The sequence below is a fragment of the Varroa destructor genome, unplaced genomic scaffold, assembly GCF_002443255.2.
Source record: "Varroa destructor unplaced genomic scaffold, Vdes_3.0 BEIS01000003.1, whole genome shotgun sequence".
NCBI classification, from domain to species: Eukaryota; Metazoa; Arthropoda; class Arachnida; order Mesostigmata; family Varroidae; genus Varroa; species Varroa destructor.
The window spans coordinates 41,803,365-41,827,634 of NW_019211456.1; the positions used below are offsets into that span (position 1 = coordinate 41,803,365).

Genomic DNA, 24,270 nt, shown 5'->3' on the forward strand with positions numbered 1-24,270 from the left:
TAAGAGGCTAGAGTTATATAAGATGTCTGTATATTAAAAGTCGAAAGTAGGTGAATAAGGGTGACGCTAAGATATGGTTCTCCAGGGTAGGGGAGCTCCGCTAAACTCAACCATTCGAATATGGCACACACATCAACGGCTGAGTACCTAGGGAAATCAATCGAGCATTCTTGCATCAAACTTTTTTCTCTTTAGCCCACTCGCAAGTCTGAGGGCACATTGGTTTTTCCTGGCAATCCAGCCAGAAAATCAAGCGTTAATGTTATTCCGGTGAGTGGTACCAGTCGCTCACGCCATTTTGCCCAGGGTCTCCATGTGCGTAGAGACAAAAGCAAAAAAACAGAAATGCCGGGTACGTACAAACTGAATGAAATGCTGCATGCTCAACACTTGTTTCGAAACCTTTTCCGCCATATCGGTCGAAGGCACAGAAAAAAAAAGTTGACTGCGTGGTATGCCTCAAGAAGGCGCCAAGCGTAACAATGTCTGCTCAATACCATTCCATTCAAAACGGACGTAAGTTTGTGCCCCATCGCAAATTCAATTATGGCGGCCAACTAGTGATGCAATGAAAATGTGTATAATTACTTCTCGTCTGTTCGACCGCACTAATGATAAGAATTGAAGCCTAACATCTAAAGTTGACGAGAACAGACCTGACCATACATTGAACAAATGGTCGAAAAAGTCATGCGTAAACCCATCATATTGTATACGATAGATTCATTTCTCTCTATCGCTATTACCATTATTATTTACTTATATTATATATTTATATACCATTGTTACTATTATGTGTTTGTACAGCAAGCGAACATTAGATGATCCATCAGTTACTTTCGTTCATTCAAAAAAAGCCATTGCTTTCAGCTAATCAATAATAATGATGTTAGTAATAATAGAAGTTAACGTAAGTTATCGACGCCGCCCTTCCGTTTTATTTATTTTATCTATTAGATATACGTGACATTTATTATTAGAGAGTTGGATAATAGAAACGCTGGCTCAGGTAAAACAGAACAATTCATCTCTATAATATATCTCGATCTAGAAAAGATTAGATCTAGTCATACTGCTAACGCTGACAAAACAACAAGCTGATGCTAAAAGTATTTTTTTAATACTGATTACAAAAGAGGCCCAAGTTGTATGTACTAAAGACGGAATATAATTTTGCTCTCTCCAAATGTCATTATACATGAATACAGATAGATTAAATACGAAAGTGCACTTCTGATCTGACAGGCACGTTATGCGCACGACAGACCTTATCCGAGTATTTCCTGTGAAAGACTGTCTGGTGTTAATGAGAATGCTATACACAGGAAGACGTCGTAGGTGAAACGTATTCCTACCCGTTTCAGATTGTCTCGTATTGTTATATAGTGAGCTTGTTATGCATGTCCTACGAGCAGATGTCTCACGACCAATAGCAACAGCAGCAGCAGCAGTAGGCATCACAGTATCAACGACCAGTTAGTTGCATATTGAAATCTTTTCTTTTTTTGGTTTTTGTATTTTTATGTAGCATCGGGAGAGGCTGAGGCAGCATACCTGCGACAAGTTTCACACAGCTCAAGCGAAACGCCGTTTTTGAGTGGTTCGAGAGCCGGTCGAACGAGAGTTCAGCGGAGCACAGGCGTATAGTGCACATACATTGGACCCCATAAAACAGCAAATGTTCGTGATGATACTACGAAATTACGGGGATGGGGCGACACTGCACTACCCAGCAGAGCCTCTTGGCCCTTGGCCGATTCTTCTTTTCCGGGAAACGACGGGGTACCTGAAACGTCCATCTGGTGGGGACGAAGGCAACGGTCGAGAAATGCGAGAGGATACGAAAAAGAACCATGCAGGGTTTTGACTGCAGGAAAGGCTTTCAAAAAAGTAGAGTGGATGCTTTCCTGACAGACAAATCCTTAGGTATTTCATTGCCTTTCCTCGTATTCCTTATGACCTCCACACCAGCAATAGCCAGGCCATCATCTTTTGCGTCTTTTTCTATGAGCTAGTTGAGCTGACGTTTGAGCATCTTCCTGTGCCGCTATTTCCGGCCTGTATTCATACAGCGAGGAGAACGACTGCCACTCAAGCAGGAACGCTACTGCTCACGACTATCCCACTTACCGGGTAAGCTCTAAGCTTCTACTTCCTACCAATGTTGGCCACTGCTGCTGCCGTTGTCAACTCAACCTTGTTGACTAGTCTGTGGAGGGCCTTTCTTTCGTACATGCTTGTTTACGACAGTTGTAGATCACGTGAAGTACGCACTGCCCTAAAGTAAGCGACACATGGACACGTTAACCGCAGGGTTGCGGTGAAATCAAGGGGCATATATAAAGAACAAAGAATCGCGATGCTTGCAAAAATACAAGGAGGACAGATGTAGATGATATTTTTTTGTTTCACTACAGGGTAGTACACCATAAAAAATGGCTCGAATTCCCGAGCGGTTTAGATAGGTATTATGGGGACGGACGTTGTGGAATCTGGATACCTATATCTACTCGGTTAGACCGTTGCTAAAAACGGACATCTCTAGCAATCTTTTTCAGCCTACCTGTCGTTCACTTAAAGTCGACCTATAAGAAACAGTGCAGCCACTGTTGTTGCAGAAGCATGAGAACGATATGCAACTATGTCGTTGCTTAAACCAAAATGTAGTGTGCTTTATATCTATCAGTTCGTTCATGACTACGTTCTCATAAAATAGCAAATAGTCGAAGTGTTCAGAGTTCGTATTTCCTTAGTAGTTCCTTCTTAGTTAAGTTAGTCTGAACTTCTACACAGTTCCATCTTATATAGGAGATGCGCACTTCGCTTCGAGGGATTTTATGGTGCACGACATTTGGAGAAGCTCTACCTATCTGGGCATTGACCTATCAGTGTCCAATTTCCGTTCAAAAAGTTATTACTCCGGCGGTTCGCTTTAAACATTTGCTTCCTCTCTATCGAAAATCCAATTTTCAATGTGATACAATAACATCCAGCTAGTTGGGGGTCATAGGTAGAAATTAATTGTAGACCAATCTAGCTTTCCCTGAATGTGTCACTTTGTTAAACATTCGCCATGTTGTCGATGGCTTCTACTTTTTTGTTTAATTCGTAACACGAATTATAAAGCAAAAATTGACATTTCCCCATATGGACTATGTTTAATATGCTAGTTGATTGATCAATCAACAAATCCAGCGATTTGTACGGGGCCATTTAGTATTTTAGCATTGTAGAACGCCAACCGAAACACACAACTCCCTCTCATCTTAACGAACCCAAAGTTGTTACTGGACAATAATAACGACAATAACAGCAACAACAACAGCCGCAGCTGTACGCGTTGTGGTTGATACAAACGCAGCGTTTTCGGCTAGCATTATGTCTTGTCGTCAACGTCAAAGGGCAACAAATTAGCTTCTAACGACACCCGCTCAAATAATTAGTTTGCTTTTAGACAATGGAATAGAAAACGGTCTCGTCGGGCATGGTATATAGAGAATGGCAGAGAAACGTTCAGATCCAAGTTGGGAAAAAGGTATTGCATTGTGGTGGTGCGTAAGCAAATGTGTGTGCGCGCTAGCATCTAAAGGTTCTGGTGATCTGGATGCTCTAGGGAGATCCCGGTCAGACGAACGAATCCAATAAGCTGAAGGCAGGCTCATAAACCAATCCTCCGGAGAGGTTGGATTTTCGGCGTGGTAACGGGGTCGTATAGTAAAGAAAACTCACACCATGCATTGACGGTAGCGTTCCCACCTGTCTGCGATAAACAGCAACCTTTTCGGTGAAGTAGCAAGCACTGAGCTTTTTCGCTCTCTCTCTTTAGAGATGAGGCTAGCCGCATTGCCCTCAATTCGACTCGCCATGGGGCACGTACGTGAGGAGGTCACATTGCGCTTCTATCGTATGGGAAGGGCTTCTGTATTTCGAGGTTCGAGCTTTCGGCAATGACTGATGTAGCGGCGGCTACAATTGCGCGCGTTGCCCCAGCCCGGTACGCTCTCAAAAATATATCTTTACCCAGAGTGCGGTAATTACGCTTGACGCTGTCGTCAACTGGATGATTTACAACGTCGCAGCATTGACATGTAAACAATACAGTTTAGATCCAATCCAGTTAATACATTACTAATTTTTGCTCCCAACAGCTTTTTTTCTTCTTAATCCTTCGTTTGCTTTCGTGTCAACTGCTGTATACCGTAGGAAAGCCCTTTCTTTGTCACAAGTCTGTTCTTATCAGCTTGTTGGGATTAACAACAGCCCTAACCTTAAGCTCAGACTACTAGGTGAGTAAATCTGATTGCGAACAGCGATATTTTTGGCCCCTTCTAATTCATATTTTTCAAGGTTAATAAGCTTGCGAAACAACCATGGATATGTACGGAAGGTACAACGAGGACTAAAAGAAAGGTGGCCTAATGGCATGATTAATCTGAAGGACGCATGCTATACAACTTTTCAAGTTCCGTCTATTGAATGTGTGTCGAGTTACTAAATATGATTGTCCTAGACTACAGTGTTTGTACTGTGACGAATAATAATAACTATGAATAATACGTGCATAGGCTTTGCAACTTAAAGTAAACCTAGATAAAATTTTAAACTTTACCTCCAGTAAGGTCGTTAGGTATTGCTTCATATGGCTGACTCCCCAGTGGTAAACGTGTCTATGTTAGGTTTTGAACCTACCATGTTTAGTACACAAACATTATAGTTACCACTGCGCTGTTACGGATATCAAAAGAGACCTAGCATGAATAGATCTTCTTTGCTACGAACTTATATTTCCGTTTACGGTTTTGTGTTTCTTATGCTCATGATCTTCAAAGCCCTTCGAGGATTTCTCTAGGTCATTGCATTAAGATAATGTACTAGATCTGGTAGTTCGCTTACAAGTAACTGTAGGAATTTGTTAAATTTAACTTTTCTAACGGGTTCGATAAAAGTGATACCATATTAATGCTTTAGGCAAAGAAACCTAACTTTTTTAGGTATACTGCAGGCTAGTGCGTCGGCATGAACTAATGTTGTATTTTTTAATATTAAAGATTACCAACTTCTACCACTGGATTACCTTTTAGATTCACTAGTCACAAGATTCAGGACTCTTTTTTAATATTTCGATATATTTCACTTTTTTTTCATTTATGAGGTGCTTTTCCTGCCGGATTTCTTTTGCGAAAGATGGCATGGTATATTTAACGAAACAAAGCCAGCTGGAAGCAACTGCTATAAGGCAAAACACATTTTGTCACGTTTTGCCGTCCCCATATCTTGCAATACTTTCTGTTGCTTGCTGATATTTCAGACAGAGAAGGTCTAACAGTATTTGCCTGGCCTTACCACGGTACTGCAATTCTGGTAACTTCAACAACGAGCTAGGCAGAGCATCGACAAACATATCTGACGGATTTGCGATGTTCTAACGCATATATGAAGTATTCTCTCATATGTAGTCCTTTTCCTTCAAGTCCCTTGTGCGAGGGGTTGTCAAGCGCTCAGCTTATCGTAACTGTCAGCCCAGTAATAACAGGAAAATGACAATTTATATATCGCATGTATGGCAGATGATGCGTCACAAGTATACGTAACGGGGTAAGAAGGCGACAGCAAGTAAAGGTAACCACGTGTTATAATACCTAAACTGCATGAAGAACCTGTCGTTTAGCTCGTAGTATTTGCTCAGATCTGCATCCTAGCCCCCGTCATCCTTTCACGCTTTCCTTTTTAATTCCTCTTGTTTTCCTTTCCGTGTTTCCCGTACGTGTAAGCGGCCAAGTCATCTTATCTAATAATTTGATGAAGTAGCACGTCACGCAAAGTCGTGCTGAGTAAAATCGACAATGAGACTTGGAACCTTTACGGGAGAATAGGTCGCACAGGGGCGGAAAGGCTATAAGACGACGGAGCTCGAGGGCTGGGCGGAAAGGGAGAGAAGTAGAGAAGAACGTGATGAGACGACAGATCGCTTGTTGGCGGTAGGCATATAACTCCCTTAGCTTTACTTTTTCTTTCTCTCTATCTCTTTCTCCCACGCGCCACGTTATCTGTTGTCGCTATTGGAAAACAAACGAGCTTTAAGGCAGCCACTGAGAATAACAACAACCTGACACGCTAACACATAGACGTCTGGAGTTAGAATGCACGCTACTAGGCAACAGAGAAGGCGCAAATAAGATAAAGCGAGCATGAGGGAAGAGGAAAGTATTGAAAATGGCACGATCCTATCGGCTTCAACGACGGAACATAGCGGCACGCTGTTGTACGCGACGCTTGTTCGACCAAATAGAATAACTGCATTGCGTCAAGAAACATTACTGTTAATAGTGACGAAAAACGATTGAAAGAACCTACGTTAGAACGTAAGCGACGGGCTAGCCAGGTAAGCGCTGGAAGTTCCTTAGGATAAATTTGACAGAAGTTGGCCCGCATAACTATTAAGCTACTATATACATTGTTCAGTTCTGCTACTTGTGAGTAAAATTTATGCCATATAGTTGGAAGTCAGCGACCCCCATCTGCTTGTGGGAGATTTCGAATTTAACATCACCAAGTATCGAGAATCTACTGGACACAGCCCTTAAAATGTTAGACTCTTTAGCTGGTATATTTGAAAATATTTTTTCTTTAGGTGGTCATCTTTGAGATCTTCACCGATCTAGAGAATGTCAACAATTAAGTCCTACATTTTCGTAAAATGTTTTATCTATATACTACGTCCATACAGTGGATATACAGTCTTACACGGTCTGTACAGTTAACTCTAGACATCACACCGCAATTTAATAAGGCAATCCAAAAACCGTATATATTAAGATTTACTACGAGATCGATGCCCAAGCTTAACCATAAAGCGATTTTTGTCCTCAACTGCCCGTTAATGATACAGAATTGAGATACTGAGTTGAAAGTTCAATATCTACTTTGAAATGGTTGATATATCGGTTGTCGCATATGGGTAACGCTTTTTAACATGCAGAATCCGTTACTGTGTCCGACATTCGTATCAGGGTGGGCTAGGCAGTTTGCTTTCCAGCTACATATCATACTCCGCGTGCTGTATGTACGTGTACGCTTGTTTGCACGCTAACTTGACTCGCGTTCGTGCATGTTTGCACAATGAATGGGGGGTGTGGACTGCATACATCACTGACATGTTGGTTGCACTACCTAATAATTAGCTTTGAGGATTTCGAAGAATGGAGGCTCGGCCTGGCAACGAGAATAAAGAAGTAATGGATGGGAACAAATAAATTAACATGCATCATTGCTCTAAAGCTAGCCAAAGGAGCCAGAAAGCCGGGTTTTGTTTCACTGTAGCTATCCTATCCTACGAACTCATACACCTAAAAGCTGTCTTCGAGAGCCAAAAACGTTACGCAACGGAAGAACCCCTGCCTTGCTACAAGAAACTACTTTGGGATGCTAGTAACGGCGTCCAATAACAGGCCATTTGGAAGAACTATTAATCTTAGCTAAGGCACAAATTAAAAACATTATATAACACATCATAAATTTGAAGATTGTATAAACGGTTACGTTTTAGCCATGCACACTCAACGCTGGCCATGCCACTTAATTTATATACTTGCGATGCGCTTGGGCTTGCGTAAGCTCATTTCATTTAAAATTACATACACACGGGCAGACCGGCATTTTTCAAGGATTGCCCGCAACATTTCAGTGTTAATTGAATTAACAAGGTGTCAGCAGACTCCAAGGAAAAAAACTTCTATTGGCAAGAGCATACGCATTAGACCTAGCGACCGATCTAACATATCGATCTGTTTAAGAACAGCTTGCAATGGGATCGTCCACACGTTAGGTGACATTGCTTGATTTACCTACATGGGCGCGCACCCCTTGACTGACTTCCTTATGACCCAAGGTCTCTAACTTTAATCGGATCGTTCATATGCAGATTGACGGCAAGTCTTGTGTTTAATTAAGTACATTATTACTTCAATTACGTACAGTTACAAGGCTTTCCACGCTCATCACAAAATCGCCTGGATGACTGTTTTCGACTGTTTCCAACAGTGGTTACTGCGATATGAGACGATTCCGTAGTAATAGAACAGGTTTTCTACTAGTTCAACTGGAAGTATTTACTTACGCTTTTCTCTTTCCAAAATTATAGAATGAAGGGCAGCGTTGCATAGTACTTACCGTTAGATTCTTCACATGCGGAAGTGATCGCGAGGCAGAGGCGATAGTAGCATGGAAAAAAAGGTACACAGAAAACAGAAAGACAAGTGTTTCGTTAGCGCGACAACGAAAGTATTTAGGCTTAGCAGAATAGAGCCTGGCCGTACTCTCGAAAACAAACCAATGGAGAACAATATGGTCATCCGCCTACCAATGGATTACTCCGCCCCTGCTCAAGCAGTTCCTAACTACACAGAAAGAAACAAAGGACTGCGATCTCGCGTACGACTTTAGGTCTATGCCGTCCCAGACCCTCTCATTCTGACTCACGCTTTGATGTTCTAGCTCTTGCTGCTGGCTACCTGCTAAGACTACGTTACTGGGGGTATGCATGAGAGATGAAAAAAATTTGCAGCGTTCAGCAGTATATTACATTTATATACCGAAGACCAAGGCAGGAACTACGTAGAATCATGGCGGCGTTCCTTGCGAACCATCACCTCTTAGAAATGATGTTTCTAAACAGACCACCAGCACTGGCACCGTAGTTACCCTAAACGAATCGTAAAGGGATTTGCCGCCTGGTTAGTCAGTGACGCCTAATTATCAACGATAAGCGCCAGCGGCTATAGACCGCTGTGGAGCGAAGGCCATGGCGATCATACTGGCAGTCTGGCTCGCCGTCCGTCCCATCAAAAAATAGTAGCGAGCGAACTAGAATCAGTCCGCTTGTAGAAAAACTGTGCTCAAATTTATTGTGCGTTTGGTAACCGAGGACCGGTCGTTTGCCGGTTAAAAACGCCGATAATAAAATCGCTTACGACCGAAGTCGGTACCGTCATCCTCGCGGACTTCAACATCTATAAAGCCTACGTATATATATACATCAGGCGATAACTTTTTCCTCCTAAAAACTTCGCCATTTTGATGAACTCGGTGTTCTCTGACGAACTCACGTTGCCAATCATTCAATTCGACAATTGTGGATCTTGCGTGCAGTTGTCGTACGATGCAGTAGAAAGCCCAAGGTTGTATAAAAGTTAGAAAAAAGGCATCGTGGAGAAGAGAAAAAATCTCAGACATTTAACGTGAAAGCATCTAGTTGGTAAGTCGCTAGAATATGAAGCACCTGTGGGTGCACAAGTGGTTGTTAGGTAACACAGGATCAAAATGGGTACGAAATGCGATACAAGCAGTACATATACACAGAACTTGAGCTTTAGTTCGTAGCTTGCATGCACCAAAATTGTCTTCTGAAAACCTCAACAGAGCTGAGTTGTGATAAAAAAAAGCTAGAAACTTGACAGGTATGACGAACACGGTACGCTATAATTAAAAAAAGCGTTCGAACTATAAATACAAAAATATTGGTCGGTTTATCGCGTTACACATTAAACGATGATGTTAGAATGACAGCCATCTAGAGAAAGATCCGTTGACTGTCTAAATCGTCATATGAATTGATGATACAAATCTAGAAACACTGGCTTAATAATATGTGCTCGCTTTATCCATACTACAAATACAGAGACGCGTTTGACGGCGAGCGATCAGAAGAAATCATCCAATTACGTTTTATCCTGAAAGAGCGCAAGAGCCGTAAATAACAGTTTCGAAGAGCGTCTAACTCGCTGATGTGTTTGTGGGTCGAACAAAAATAAGGGCAAAAAAAGACGACTATCGTCCGTGTAGTAGAAGCCAAGCTAATGCAAGTCTTGGAAACGTGTACGCGAAAAATGATGAGCCGAGAGTCCTACACTCGCAGAGTTAGGGCCATATTTTAAGCGAGTTTCCTCAAAGGAGAGTAAATGTTTCACGGCAGAAAAACCGTAAAAATCTCCAATATCCTGTGCAGCGATGGACAAGGCCACACGGTCCTCCACGGAAATCACACTAAGCGGGCAGGTTCTCAGAAAACTAACCCGCACTCATTCGTCCACAGGTGCATTGATAAACCCGTACATATATACACGGGCAGAAAAAAACACCATTTCCTATAGCAAGCCCTCCCATATCAAGTTAGCGCCCATAACCGTACAGGTAGTCGACGCTGCGAGTGGCTAAAGCACACATGTTGGCTGCGCTTGAATACAAGACCAGACATCTATAGAGACACGCAGATTCCCAGTAGCTATTATACATAAATTGGAATTGACGACGAAACTTTAGAGGCTATTTCTTTAAGGTACTCTCTCGTCCTATTTCTATCTTTGTATATCTTTTCTGCGCTCAAACTCTACCATCTTCACTTAATCTGACCAATCTGCTGCTCGTTCAGGGGCACTGCCTCTGACACTTAGGACACAAAATAATAATGGTATAAGCCACGTCATAATGTCTGGTGTCACTGCAGCTAAGTAAGGGCAGGGTGCATTAGCCACTTAAAATAACAATATGTCTAAGTATGATTTAACCTTTTAATAACATAGGCACGAATAGGAGGAACAAGAGGAAACAATAAAGCGGGCCTAGGATCTAAGCCAAGTTCGCGTGTTGCTAATCTTAATGGTGTTGCCAGTAATACTGTTGTTGACGCTATACAAACATCCGCTAGGAATCTGTATGGCCTACTAGAAGGGTTCTAAAATGGACCGTGTTGGTCTACCGCCTGTTTGTCGCAATGGCTTTGCTTTAAAAAGTTTTATTTACAGCAATGAGCCTGATTGAGAAATTAGTATTGCGTAAACGATCCGTTTTATTTGGAGCAATATATATTTCGTATGGTAGGCAGTCTTGTGAAGCCAACTTTTACGCACATAATGAAGAGGATGGTGATCGTTGAGGTATACAGACCAGATCCCTAGCGGCCAATTTAATCTATATTTGTGAGGCTCGTAAGCGACAAGGAAGGTATTGGCCTCTCAAACCGAAAGAACCGCATGTCGTGTAACAGAGCCGACTGCTATCTGACGGATTAACGTTGTCGCTATACTAGTCAGTCTTCGAAAGCTTCGTGTTTCCTCGCGGAAACGTCCTTCTTTGTGACTCACATAGAAATACACTATCACGAGCTGGCACTCATGAAACCCGCATAAACTAACAGGTGCAGAAATCACGAAAGCTATCGCCGCGTTTGTCTTTTTGACTGTGGTCCGCAGTTACGGAGCTAACCAATTATTTCCTGACTAACTCAAGGGAAATGAAAAGATAACGACCAAAGTCAGCTGTTTGACGCCTTGGCACCGCCAGGGCATTACATTCTTGGTGCTCAAGTTAAGAAATTCTCCACCCTGCCGCTCGATTTTCCGCTAGCTTTATTCGAGTAGCAAAGACTTGCTCCTATCATGAACAGCTTCCCGCCTTACGATCTTTGCTATTACACCTCTGTGGGCTCTAAGCTTAGACTGTGAGGATCATAAGTTGCCGTTTGTTAAGAAATTAGCTGCTTTTCCGCATTGCGTTTTCCTTAGAGCTGCGGAAACTCGTTGTCGTGGTGTAATTGTTCTTTTCTTCTTCTAGCTAATTCCAGTATTCAGGGGTATCCCTTCGCAGAAACTCTACATCGCCGAAATTTCCTTTCTGCAGTCTTAGTTTTCGCGACATATGCTGTTTCTTGTATGTTTGACGTGGTGCTCACCGACAACCGGCTCCCGCCATCAAGAAAGGTGGGTGGGTCTTTTAATAAAACCCTTGCTGCTCGTCTTCGCTTGTCATATCTAGCCAAACACCTCTCAAGTCCAGAAGCAATACGCTACTTTATTTCTTTCGTGGCACCAATCTAGAAGGCGGATGCACCTTACGTCTAAGTAGCAACGGGCTTACGGAGGCCAAGGACTGATACGCGAAACGGATATCTGAAAACTTCAGTTGCTCGAAAAGGGATGCGAGAAATACAGACTTGACCACCTGGATAGACATAAATCTATCCCTAAACTTAAGGGCAGAGAGAAAAAAAGAGAAATAGACTGTACCATGTTTTGAAGCTATTTTAGCACTTAAAAATGGTTCAAAGTTCCATGAGTTGTCTTACCAGCCTGTCGCATTTGCTGAGAGCTGCTTGATTCGTCAGCCGACCGGCCGGCTTTACTTTCTATGCCTGGGCCATCATTTTAGCTGAGTTCATTTAAGACACGACTGTAAGGCTTAATGGCTAAAGCCTTATCATGGCACCACTCTTGCGGTTGAATACCGTTCCGACTGTGTAGTCGGACGGCCTTGGACGGAGTGTATGCCAACTTTACCTTGCAACTTTTCTCCCAGCCCGTTCAGACTGGGTACATGTTGACTCTGAGATCTTACTCTGACTACACAAATGGCTCTCCCTATACCGCGGCTAATTTTTGTTGTGACTAACGAACCCTTTTGGTGTAAATCTGCATACTGCCAAATGTTCGAAATCAAAATATGAAAAAATGGTTGGCATAGGCTTCTCTGGAATCGATGCGATGCGCCATAAAACGCGTTCTTAGAGGACCTCGCGTAATGATGCTAATAGACCTAGTAGCTATGGTCGGTTTTTTGTTTGTTCGATAAGCTATTTTACCTTGTAGAAATCTTGAGCACCGGTGTTGAAGTTGCTCTGTACCGATGAAGACTTCTTGCTCGAGAACCTATGTCGCCGTTGGATCCAATCGCGTGCGACCTCGTCGATTTCCTTCGATGAGAAGTCGATCAAACGAAAAGCAGAAATATTCGTCCCGCCATATTGGAAGTCCTCGGTATCTATGGTGTGCGCATCTAGCGAAGTGATGAAATAGTTATGATATTCGGACATCATGTCCACTTGCTGAGCGTGTTTTAGCACCTGCAGTACATTAATACATAGATACACATAGAAATGAAGAGGCGAAACTTACAACAGGCATGTAATACGTAGATATAGATGAACGAAAAAACGATGGTGGGACAAGAGGCGCTGACAAGAGCCTAGTTTCTAGTCTTGCTTTGGTTTATAACTGAAATAAACTGGAATGGATCGTTTTGAAAATGAATTTTAAACTGTGGTACTTAAGGTCGCAGCACAGGAAGAACTATGCACATCAGTATATTAAATGTTTCATAGAGCTGTTGCATCCTGTTATGCAACAAGATCCTGTTATTGTCTAGAATTCGTGTTCAGAGGCTGAAGGAATGAGTGAGCCAATTAGTTATTGTCGGAGGAGTAGAAGGTATATTTCTTGACCCTGACTGTGAGTATCGGAGTATGTATCGGCGCGGCCTACTTAGCCAAGGATCAAATAAAAAATTGGCTTTAGGGGTACGGCTGTAAAGACAACTGTTTTCGGCAAAATTGGTACGAGGTGGCGTACATCTTCATTTCATCTGAAAACGATTTGTTCCGTGTAAACAAAAAATTCTCCTCCTTGCGTCCGGGAATCAGTTCACTGCTGGTGTTGCTTGCAAAATTTGTCCCACAACCTGCCGTCGGTCGCAATTATTACCGTCAACAGGAACACTGTGCCTAGCTAATTCTGGAAACCTAAACTAGAAGTAGCAGTTTTCCATTACGTATGATTTTGCGCAGTTACTACACTTTAGATATCGATTGATGCTGTTCCATTGACGGAAAATTATGTAATGATTAGTACGCCATGTTCGTAACATGCGTGGCTCCTTTCGGTACGTTTCGCCAGACACGCGCACCTTTTGGCTAGTAAACCTGCTACATACCGTGTAAAGACTCCTTATCGGTACATCGAGTACAATATTTTTGATTCCTGTCTTGCCAATATCCTTAAGGGTTTTTCGATATTCGGTTCCAATTTCGAACTGACGCACCGTCACTCGGTTCTCCTTCATCAGTGTAGCGTCCTTCAGTATCTCTTGCAAACGTACTAGAGCTGAAAATTAGACAATGCAAAAGCAAATACAAACAACAGGGCTAGTAGGAATTTTAGAAATGTAAAGCGTCAATAGTATTCACCCATTTTGAAAAAAAAAAGAGTATAAAGGCGCAGTTCCACGAGCAATGACGACAGATTTTACAAACAACGCTATTAAATACCAAAATGAGATTCGTGTTTATTTAAAATGTAGATATACACTACATATGACTAACCAACTTGCCAATTTAATCATGTGTTCATTTGCTATGTGTCTGGTGCCCGATTGCCAACTAGATGCTATCACTGTCGTTGTAAATTACATCATTTCTATGGTAACAGACCGTCGCTCTTTGGGCAGACAGAAATGCTTGTAGTGAGGGTAAAAGCGTTTGGGAGTTTATACGTACGGTAGTAAAGTCCACGCTGTACTCCAGTATAGCTAAGCCCCAATTCGTTCAGTGTATCAACTGGAATTTAGGAAGCAAGGTAAACCTAACGAGGCTAGCGCGTGTGTTTCCTTATCAACTATTGATAATAAAAGGTAGTTTCCGCGTATCGTGCCTAAATTGATCTCTCGTACGATTCACGAGAACATCATGTATGATTGATGTTCCACTGAGCCATGTCTAGCGGCTTGGAAAATCGCAGGGTGCATTTACTCGGATTTCCCGTCTCAAAATTTCATCGTATGTTAACAAAATCCCATCACAACCTAGATACACAGTATATTATCCTTCGAATAGGAAATGTAGAACCCTCGATTATCTACTCTGATCCAAGTTGCACCCAGGGCCTCCCTCCCGTCTGTACCGACTTGTGGCAACCAAAGTATAAGGCTGTGCCCTCCTTGATATCTTACATAACAAAACTTATTTAATAGGTTCTATTATTTGCTTGACTAAACCGATAACAAGCATTATGCCCTCTACTATTGTTCATATAAACCCATTATTGATAAAATAGCACACGCTATTCTTCTATAGCTTTTTTGATATCACACGTAAACCGCAGGCGGTCAATGCTTTTCAATGCAAAAACGCAAGTACACGGCCTGTTCTAATTTAATCTCGTATATATATATTTGCCCTCTATAATGCCACTCAATTATGTAGAAGAATTGTTCATTGCTTGGCTTCCTTGTCGCGTTCGGACGAAAGGGCCCAAACACGATATAAGGGTTCAGTTCTCCCGTTTGTTTTCACTCAATTCAATCTAGATGCCCGGATCGGTTCCCAAACATACAACATATGCATTGTATTATAGTCGCGATCGTAAATGGTCGCAGCATTGTTTATCCGAAATCGGTTCCTAATATTGAGAGCCTTTGTGGGCGGCTGGAGAGATTATCAAGAGGTCGGAAGGCCCCGATGTGCATTGGATGGCCTCTAGTGGCAATGTATTATCCTGCGCAGTCCTATGGCATGCCACGAATCCATGTCATGCCGTTACCAAGAATGGGTCAGGATGCGAATCTGTGGAATGCCAACCAGTGAAGTCAGTGATTGCCAACAGGCTGCTAATTTCTCTCTGTTTTTGCGTTTGCAGAAGGGACGCTTAGCTGGCCAAGGCATGCGACACAACAGGAAATGCAAAGTGTCATTGAAAGCGTATTAAATGTAATACGCAATGGGCCTACGCACACGGCGGGGGGGACAGTTGAGAAATATGGAATCGACCCTTTTCCCTCTCGCGAAACATTCATCGCAAAGATGGCTTAATTCATCTGCTGCTGTCCTTGATAGTACTAAAGATCCTATTAGAAATTAGCGCCACACATAAAAGTAAATCGGTTGTGAAGAAGCAGGCACCTGCATTCTCTAATCAAACCCTTACGGGATCTAAGACAGTGATCATTCGGGGCTGGAAGGCAGCCAGGCTTGGAATAACCGAGCGATGAGTAGCTAGTTCGTAATTCCCGGTCATAGAAAAAATGATACAAGGAATAGACAAAAAGGAAAACACATGAACTATGTCGGCTGTATATACCACACGTCTAATTGAGAGCGTAAAGTAGCCCCAGTTGGGGGTGACAGAAGCGTCAGCAGTTGTAGTAGCAGTGCTATTGGATATTATATATATACCTAATAGCTTAGTCTGTGCCTTCATGTGTCTCTTTTTTTACATCAACCACGTTCCAAAGACGTACTGCCCACACGAAGACATCACGTATGCGCGTGGTTCTAGCCAGCTTATTCGGTGGTCCTCTCCATATAACCGCTTTAACAGTCCTTACGAACGTGCCTCTGGCCAACGCTAAGGATTTTTCGAGCGATGGAAGCGCAGGCACACAAGGAGACATTTTCTGTCGACATATGCAACTTCACCTACCTAAGTTTACTAACTCCCACCCCTATCAGAAGAATGAACTGCACCCAGATAGACCGTCAACAGTAGGCACAGCCGTCTGAGAAGATGAATGAGGTGAGTATTTTCGAACAACGATGTCCACTCATATGCCTTGAAATGCGACCTATTTTACACCGACACAGAGGAATTTAGCCTTGATGGACGATTGCCTGTTAGATTGAATTGGCTTCAATACTATATTAGGAGCTAATATTGCAAGTTTTTTTTCTATTATAGGGGCGTGGGCATGTTGCGGGGCTTGGAGGTGTGGTCTTTGGACTTTGGGCCGCTAGAAACTTAGCCATCCGAGGCGCCGCATAAATGGATACGCCTTATCAATAGGTTTCTAGTAATTCACGGATAGGCGGCGCTGAGCTTAGCAAAACTGTCGTTACTTATAATGACATATTGCTAGTACTGTGTTTAAAGCACACATTCTAGACGGGATATGGCATTTTTTGCTACAAGTTCTGACGCTGTCGCTTTATCGCGCCGTCAAGTTACTTATAAAATTATTTCACAAACGCAAAGCGGCGGATAAGAAAAAAAAAAGGGGAAAATTGTAATAATTATATGTCTAACGTCTTAGCGAAACTCGAGCATCGTCTGTCGCTTTACCATGGCCCTGCCATGGTCGATAGATTGAATTTCAGTCATAAAAAACAATAACGAAAAATGAAGCTATTGTCGCAATATTCCCCCGCTGTATTTTAATATCAAGAATTGTAAACCTACTTATTTAAGATTGTTCTATAAATCTTTACAGCTTTCTATCTTCTCAGTTGACGCAGCGTTGAACTTATACTGCTTCGTCAAATTTTGGTTTAGCAATGTGCCCTGTGAAAGGTCTACGGTCGAGCTGAAAATGCCCTTTCTTTGATTCGTCATTTCTGAGGACACCAGTTGAATCCGAATCTCTCCACCTCTCTCTTTTCACATGCTTTCGAGTGTCCTGCATCTTTAGCAGGAGCTGGTGGCGTATCTGCCGCTAGTGGAGCGCGGCCTAAGCTTGCAAAGCCCGGTCATTTCCGACGTCTCAGCCCTCCTCAACTGATAACAGGCAAAGCCGGAAGAAGTCAGTTGCCTGCTTGTCTTTGTACTGACTAACCCTCCTATCCTTCTTTCCGCAAGCGCATTTGCGCAGCCACACATCTAAGAAGTTGTGCTGAAGATAACGACGCAACTTCATGCCAGCTAGATGTATTAAAAGGAGTGACCACAGTTGTACTAATCATCGCACTCGTACTACGACGATAAAGAGCTCGCGTAGAAGTCTCGCATAAACGTGCACGTCGGAGTGTTTTTATAGTAGGCATCGAGTGATCCGTGACGCGAACGTTCATCTTTCAACCGTGGGTGCTCGTTGCGGATATTATTGGCTTTCGACGTGCCGCGCCACGCGCGGCGATATCGTCGGACCACTGAATGTAAAATTTCAGTCCCTTTTCAAGAACGTACAAATAACACTCGGGCAGCGTAACTCGCGCTACTCGATGCTATTCAGTAACGAACCTAACCTAGTGCTCTGCTGTTTCCTCTACAATTCTTCCTTCTTGTTTTGTTTTCGGCGCTTAACAGCAAGTCGTTTTCATACAACGATGCAGCATAGATTATACAGTGACAGCTACTTTTCCAAGACCCATCCTCGTTCCATGGCAGGTCGTTCTCAGTTGTACCCTGTACTTTACTTTAATGTTCTGTTCTCTATATAACGAATACAGCGGAAAGCAAAAGAAAAGGAAAAAGGAACGATGGACGTAATTTAGCCATCAAAAACAGATGCCGCCGTCGGAACCAGCCGCTCCAACTATCAAGTCTTTTAGGGCCCGGAGTGGGACAAGAGAGCAACACTTCCCAGCGGGAAGAACATAGAGACCTAACTCCACCTCTCTTTGTTTCGTGTGCAGAGAGCAGCATCAGCAGCTGCACGACAGAACCGCTACTCTTGTCAATCGCTCAAAAACGACACAGCGACGATGTCGACAAGATATTGACGTAGTCATTTTCTTCGGTTATCTTCCCATTACCCTTATACTAACTGAATCCCTAGAACGCAGGATTTAACCGGATCCAACAACCGGCCTGCACCTCATAACAACGAGAACGACAATGGCAACTCTAAGTAACAGCAAACGAAAACCGAATGCCTGGCGCCAACGGGCGCCGTACTCGGTAACTGAAGGAGTGGTCAGGAATACACTGGCAAGTCAATGCCGTACATGAGGAGCGATTGATGATGAAACAGAAGAGATTTTAACGTAGCATCTGTGACACGAAGTAGGCGGGCCGAATGTTCATACGCTGATGTGGTTAAATGAAAAATTTAGTGGAATCAATACAGCATAATTTGCAGCACCTGGCTTTTCGAAAATTTTCAGTGTGCGTACATGCACCGTCGTGCGTTTACTGCACGAGTCTTTCTCTGACACGATGTAAATGTGCTTGCTGTCCCGTCACGATTAATTTTACGTAGCATGTATAATACTAAACAAACACGGTATTTCTTTTAAAAACTCTGAGTATCTTCCGCTATCTTTATTTCTTCTAACGCTAATTGCCCCAGCCCAGTTAGATTCGTGCCAGCCAACATAGAGAACAACGCAAGAAGTAATCAAATTTATAGTTGAAGCAAATAGTTTTATATTGCGGAAACGGGACAAACAATAGGCCTGAAATCAAACAGACGTTTCAACCATTGAGATCTGGCTTTTAGAACGATTGATAATTATGGTAATCGCGCTCTATTCAACTTGTTCCGCTTATCCGCACTTTAAATTGCGCAAGATCATTTCACGTACCTTCATACAATAACATTATACAATCAGTGCTTTATATACCGTCGCTACAGAAACTATTGAACCTATATAAAATTAGGCTCTTTTTAGAAAACAGAAAATACCGCTAGTTATATCTATTGTAGTATGCGAACAACTGCATCCGTGCGCAACCTCTCATATGAGTTTGCTTGAGAACGACCAGAATATTTTGGCCTGCACAGACTGTTCATTTGCCCTTCCTGTTGAGAGTCTTTCCGAGGTCATAATAACGCAGCGGATGTGATACGCTCCACAGACAAAATGGAAGATGCACTGCAAGGTGACAAGCGTCTGTGGTCCCCTGGTGAGAAGCGCTTCGTGGGGTGGAGTCGCTTCGAATCCTGATTTCTCCTGCACAGGTTTTTGTCTTTTCTCTGGAAGAGGAAAAGGAGGAATGGGAGCCTGTTGAGCAGAAAAGCTTTCCCCTTGTCTTTTTTATTTTGGGAACACGGCTGTCCGACGAGTGGGATGGGAATAAATTGACCGATTAACGATTGCGCGGTTGCCAGTCCGCAGCTCAGCCCAAGACCACCGTCCGCTTGCCGCTGCTGCCGCCTCTGTTTTGATGGATCGATTAAAGCTATTGGGGTTCATACAACGAGAATGAAGCACAGATAGGACCAAACGCAATTGTCCGCATAATGCCACAGATGCATATAAAGAAAATGTAATATACCGAATAAATACAGAGACTTGGAACGGCAGGTCGCAGGTGTAGTGAATATAAAGGCCAACGGGACGATGTAAGTCGCATTTTCGGTTGACGGCGATGACGGTGGAAGTGACGCCAAAAAGACTGCACGAGTGCAATAGAGGAGTCGGTAGAATGAACAAAAAGAGAGAGAACAAAGCTGCGTGATCGTACAAAAAGCCACGTAAACGCAATTAACGTTTGACAGATCGTTTCCCCTCACCCCTACATATAGGCACCTCGTTCCATTTTTCCTTCTACTTTGTTACATGGAGATTAGCGATGCCATATTTGTTCCACGCATCCAATGAATAGGGCTTGTTGTAGTAGCAGCAACGCATGTTAGTAACGCAAGTGTGAAGAATAAATTAATCAACTGGGAATTGATTCAACTTGAATGTGCGGGAGAGGCGGAAGGAACGACATGACGAAATTTAGTGTAGGGTCAGTCTCTGAGATGACGGTCGCGTTGCCAGCCCAACGTAATTTCCGCCAGCTTTCGATATCCTCCTTAGCCACCAAATAAGTCATCATTTTTGTTCATTAGGAGATCCTAACTTGCCGTTGGCAGCAATCAGACAGGCGACACGAACGATGACAGCGCCGAACGCCCTCGTCGCAGACAGAAGACGTCCACAGGACTTTGATGTCGTAACGTGATTAAGCACAGCTTTGTGATATGTATGTTAATGAGAATGCAGCTGATGCCTTGCAATCATTAGAAAGAGAGACAGTACAGTGGTATCACTTATACCTGCTAAGGATACTACGAACATGTGAGGTAATCTACGTTCGAAGACACGCGTAGGCATATTTTGTTTTATGTTAGGCGGGGCTAGCCGCTTGAAGTAATGTGCAGGAGTAATAGCGGACGTAAAAGTCGAAACATGTGTAAGTTGTTAGAGGAACATACCGTATAATTTGTTAACTTGATAGACATTTTATTAACGAGTCGGAGATCTTATTTTCTTCAATATTGATACATAGGCTTGGCAGGATTTAGATTTGTTCATGTTTCCTTTAAGCAAATTCAAGAATTCACAGAACAAACACTTCATCAATATGTACCTAACTTCGTTTTGTCCTTTATCTCGTCGTTGAAAATTGGCGCTTTAAACATAGTTGGCAATGGAAGAGATCTCTTAATGTTGTGCTTGTTCACGAAAAATCTTCAACAAAAATTGTGTGACTATCTAGCAGAGATTAGCTGGTTGCTTTAACATTAGCAGTTCGCCTGTTATTCTATGCATATTCAAGTATGTACATAATATGTACATGTGTCTCATATAAACAAAACCTCGGGTAGCAGCGGTCGTACGGGAATTGCTTTATCAACTAGCGAATGTCGTCTTTTTCGTGTCGATTAATCCCAACGCTTTAAGCATATGGATTACCAACTGGATTACTCGGCAATATTGTAACGCTTCAACTAAACATCTGCAAAGTGACGACCACCAGGTGAAGCGTCCACTAGACCCAACATGCATCGACTATCAACAGTATACACTACGAAGCACGCAAGGAATAATACTAGATAGCCAATATTTGACTAGGAATATTTTGCCGTTAGAACTATACCAACAACACAACCCTTTTCCTGTAATCCCATTCGCCAGTCAATGACCCAGCCCATAATTTGCTCGTATGGTGTTTATGGCACACCATCAGCTCTCATGTCCGGGTCCTTATTTCCTGATCTGTGAATCAAGGTAAATAAATGGAGTTTTTTCAAAACTTATTCTCCTGTTGTTTCCAGCTAGTTGTCAGCCAGGAGGCCGCTGTGCTTATCGAAGCACCCTTTCCAAAATATCGCATTCTATAACCGCTGATATAGCCTCGATGCGCCGCCAGACCACCGTCACCATTTAATAGGACGCAAAGCAGTCCTTGATAATGTTAGGATCCATATGGTACTGAGGAAATCAGAAGTGGATCAATGGTATCTAGATTGAACCATAATTTCAGAATCAAGCTTTCTCTAGATTGGTGTTGTTTTCGGAATCAGAGCGTTCGCATACGCAGGCGACCTCTACCTAATAACAGGTACATTATTCAAGTTATTTTTGTGCGCCGGTCTTCAAATATTTCAGCACTTGCCATTTAACCCTCTAGATAAGTTCATCGAGAATACCGTCGGAGGAACAAGAGCAAAGAAGATGTCTAGTGGTCTCAACGGCTGGCGTCCGCGTCTCTATCGTTAGCTAATGGCTAGCACTCGGTATGTTTTTTGTGTGTGCCGTCGTAGCTGGTCTGTGAGCTTTCGAATCAACTCTGAACGAATTTATGCTTTCCAAGGCGTGATTTTCGTTATACGTTTACTGTTTGAGGTGAAGACCGCAATAGCCTTGCTCCCACTGTCTTCAAGAGCTCACAAAATGCTGCCCCGCCATTATGTCTGATTATACGATTTATACAGTTGTTATTGCTTATTATCACCTAGGCATTCTTGTGACCTTGCATTTATACCAATTTACGGTTGTTACGTAATTCACTGCCCTTGTTCTCTTTCTGCTTGTTATTCTTTCCTAATAAAAGTGGATATATATCCCATACTACAGATTCTGTTCGAAGCCACTAGGTGTTTACCCGATAGATCAAATTAATTAACGATTTCTTCAACTATGGATACCAACTATTCAATATGGATTTCTTCAATTGCTTTTGCCGTCATTTTTTATTGCAGAGCGCCACCTCATATTCTCACCTCCGACGTTAGATCGCCTGTCAATTTTAATTCGGGAAAGCGACTGCTTATATTTTCTAGTTCGAATCTGCTCTACGTTCTGCTCTCTGACGAGCTTCGGAGGATTTACATCACAATCAGCTCTATTTATCAACTACAATCTTAACTTTTTATTGTATAATACTTCAGAGTTAGGTTTTATTTTACACTGCGCCGAAGAACATCACTTCTGTTTGTCACTTCGAGTCTATTCATGTCTATAATATATAAAAGCATATATATATAATGCATGTACGTAACAGTTTTTGTTTATTATTACGATCTCAAAACGCATTTTTTTCACGTTTCACTTATAGATACAACCGTAAAATGTCGTTGACCGGAAACAGTCTGTTCTTCTAGCAGGCAATGAAAATTCAATGCAAATATCGAGGGCTGAAGCACAGGCAGGTAGTAACATTGTGAGGTAGTCTAGACCGAAGAGTAGATGTATGTAGCTACACCCCTCACTGACAACCTGTATCTACGCGTCACCGGGTATTTCCGATATTATTCTGAGCTCGACTCATACTTCATGTCGAGGTTTGCTGGATCGCGCTTTTGGGAGAAGGGGGAGGGCGGGGGGACCTTCAATTCAGTGGGCCGTGTCACTGTTCCGAAAACGGATATCGCAGCACTACAGCGGCACCGGTGCAAGAACAACCCGCGTAGTTGCAAACCTTTTTGCCACCGAATATAGTAAATATATTTGCATGTATTCGATCTTTGAGGCCGGTTCAGGCATACACACCTTCACTGGACGTAGGTTGACATTTCCTAGCCACCGGAGAACGTTGGTAAGACCGAATATCAATGCCGATTCAACCCCAGAGCAAAAATAGCGAACGAGAGCAGCCAATCGGACAGATATCTCACGAAGACAAACAAAACAGCGAATGGCTTGGACTCTAAAGCAGTAGGGCCTTCGACTTCAATTCGCTTGGTTCATCATCAAGTTCTTGCAGGTCCTTGCTTTGCGCTACCACCACCAGGCTTACTTAACCTAAACCAAGGGCGGGTTCCTTTTGAAATCTGCTCTTCCACACAGCGTTACGAAAGCGAGCAATGTTTCTATTTTTCATCTTCCTTCTGAGTTACTCTATGCGTGCGATCAAAAGCATGCTCTGATTCTGACAGATCAATCGATCGAAATCGATGAGCGTTGTTTCACTTGCAGCTGCTGGGTTGACCTTCGTCCGCTCAGCTAATATTTATTTGGTTACTTGATCGGCTCTGGCATTCTGGGTTCCGCTTCGCTAACTAGTTCTGCATACAGAGTTTTCGCACAGCCCGTCAGAGGGTGTCTCATCACTGAACTGCCACTTAGTTGTCTAGCTGTTTCCGTTCCAGGACAAACGATGGCGATAAACTAGTGCAGTTATACGATGTTTATAGAGACACGTACAGATGAGAAACTGATTGGTGTTTATGTGCATGACGAGAAGGCATTGGCTCCAACATGGGATAAAATCCAGCTTTTGAAGTTTGCAGAAAATGCAACTTACCATCATGATTCAAGCACATAGAAAAACGCCAGCGTTATAGTAACCCGTATTGTCGTAGCGATGGAGATACAGAAATACATACAAATGTACATAATCATTATTGTACCTCCATCACATTTCATTCTTATTGCTATTTTTGAAATAAGGGCTGCCATTTTCTCTCAGCGAAAAAAAGAGAAATTATTATCAATGTCATATAACCAATCGTTATCATTATTATCGTTGTACGTAATCAGATCAGACGTTGTATAGAGTGTGCTAGTAATTAAACCAGGAG

General features: G+C 42.7%; 1 protein-coding gene and 1 long non-coding RNA gene across 3 annotated transcripts in view; one reads left to right on the top strand and one right to left on the bottom strand.

Annotated features, from left to right (window-relative positions):
* Positions 1 to 24,270, bottom strand: part of LOC111248359 (glutamate receptor ionotropic, kainate 2-like) — a 168,307-nt gene that overhangs the window by 31,513 nt on the left and 112,524 nt on the right. The window contains exons 4-5 of the mRNA XM_086985576.1: positions 13,759 to 13,928; positions 12,632 to 12,892 (exon numbers count right to left, since the gene is read on the bottom strand). Of these exons, the coding sequence (XP_086841702.1) occupies positions 12,632 to 12,892; positions 13,759 to 13,928 (431 nt within the window). The remainder of the gene's footprint in view (positions 1 to 12,631; positions 12,893 to 13,758; positions 13,929 to 24,270) is intronic.
* LOC147756966 (uncharacterized) lies at positions 6,096 to 22,743 on the top strand. 2 transcript variants are annotated; one of them, XR_015325152.1, is made up of 5 exons: positions 6,096 to 6,382; positions 16,054 to 16,334; positions 20,314 to 20,547; positions 21,523 to 21,984; positions 22,450 to 22,743. It is a non-coding gene; the product is annotated as an uncharacterized LOC147756966 (long non-coding RNA). The 2 variants fall into 2 exon arrangements; XR_015325151.1 differs by lacking the exon at positions 20,314 to 20,547 and having other exon boundaries at positions 6,100 to 6,382.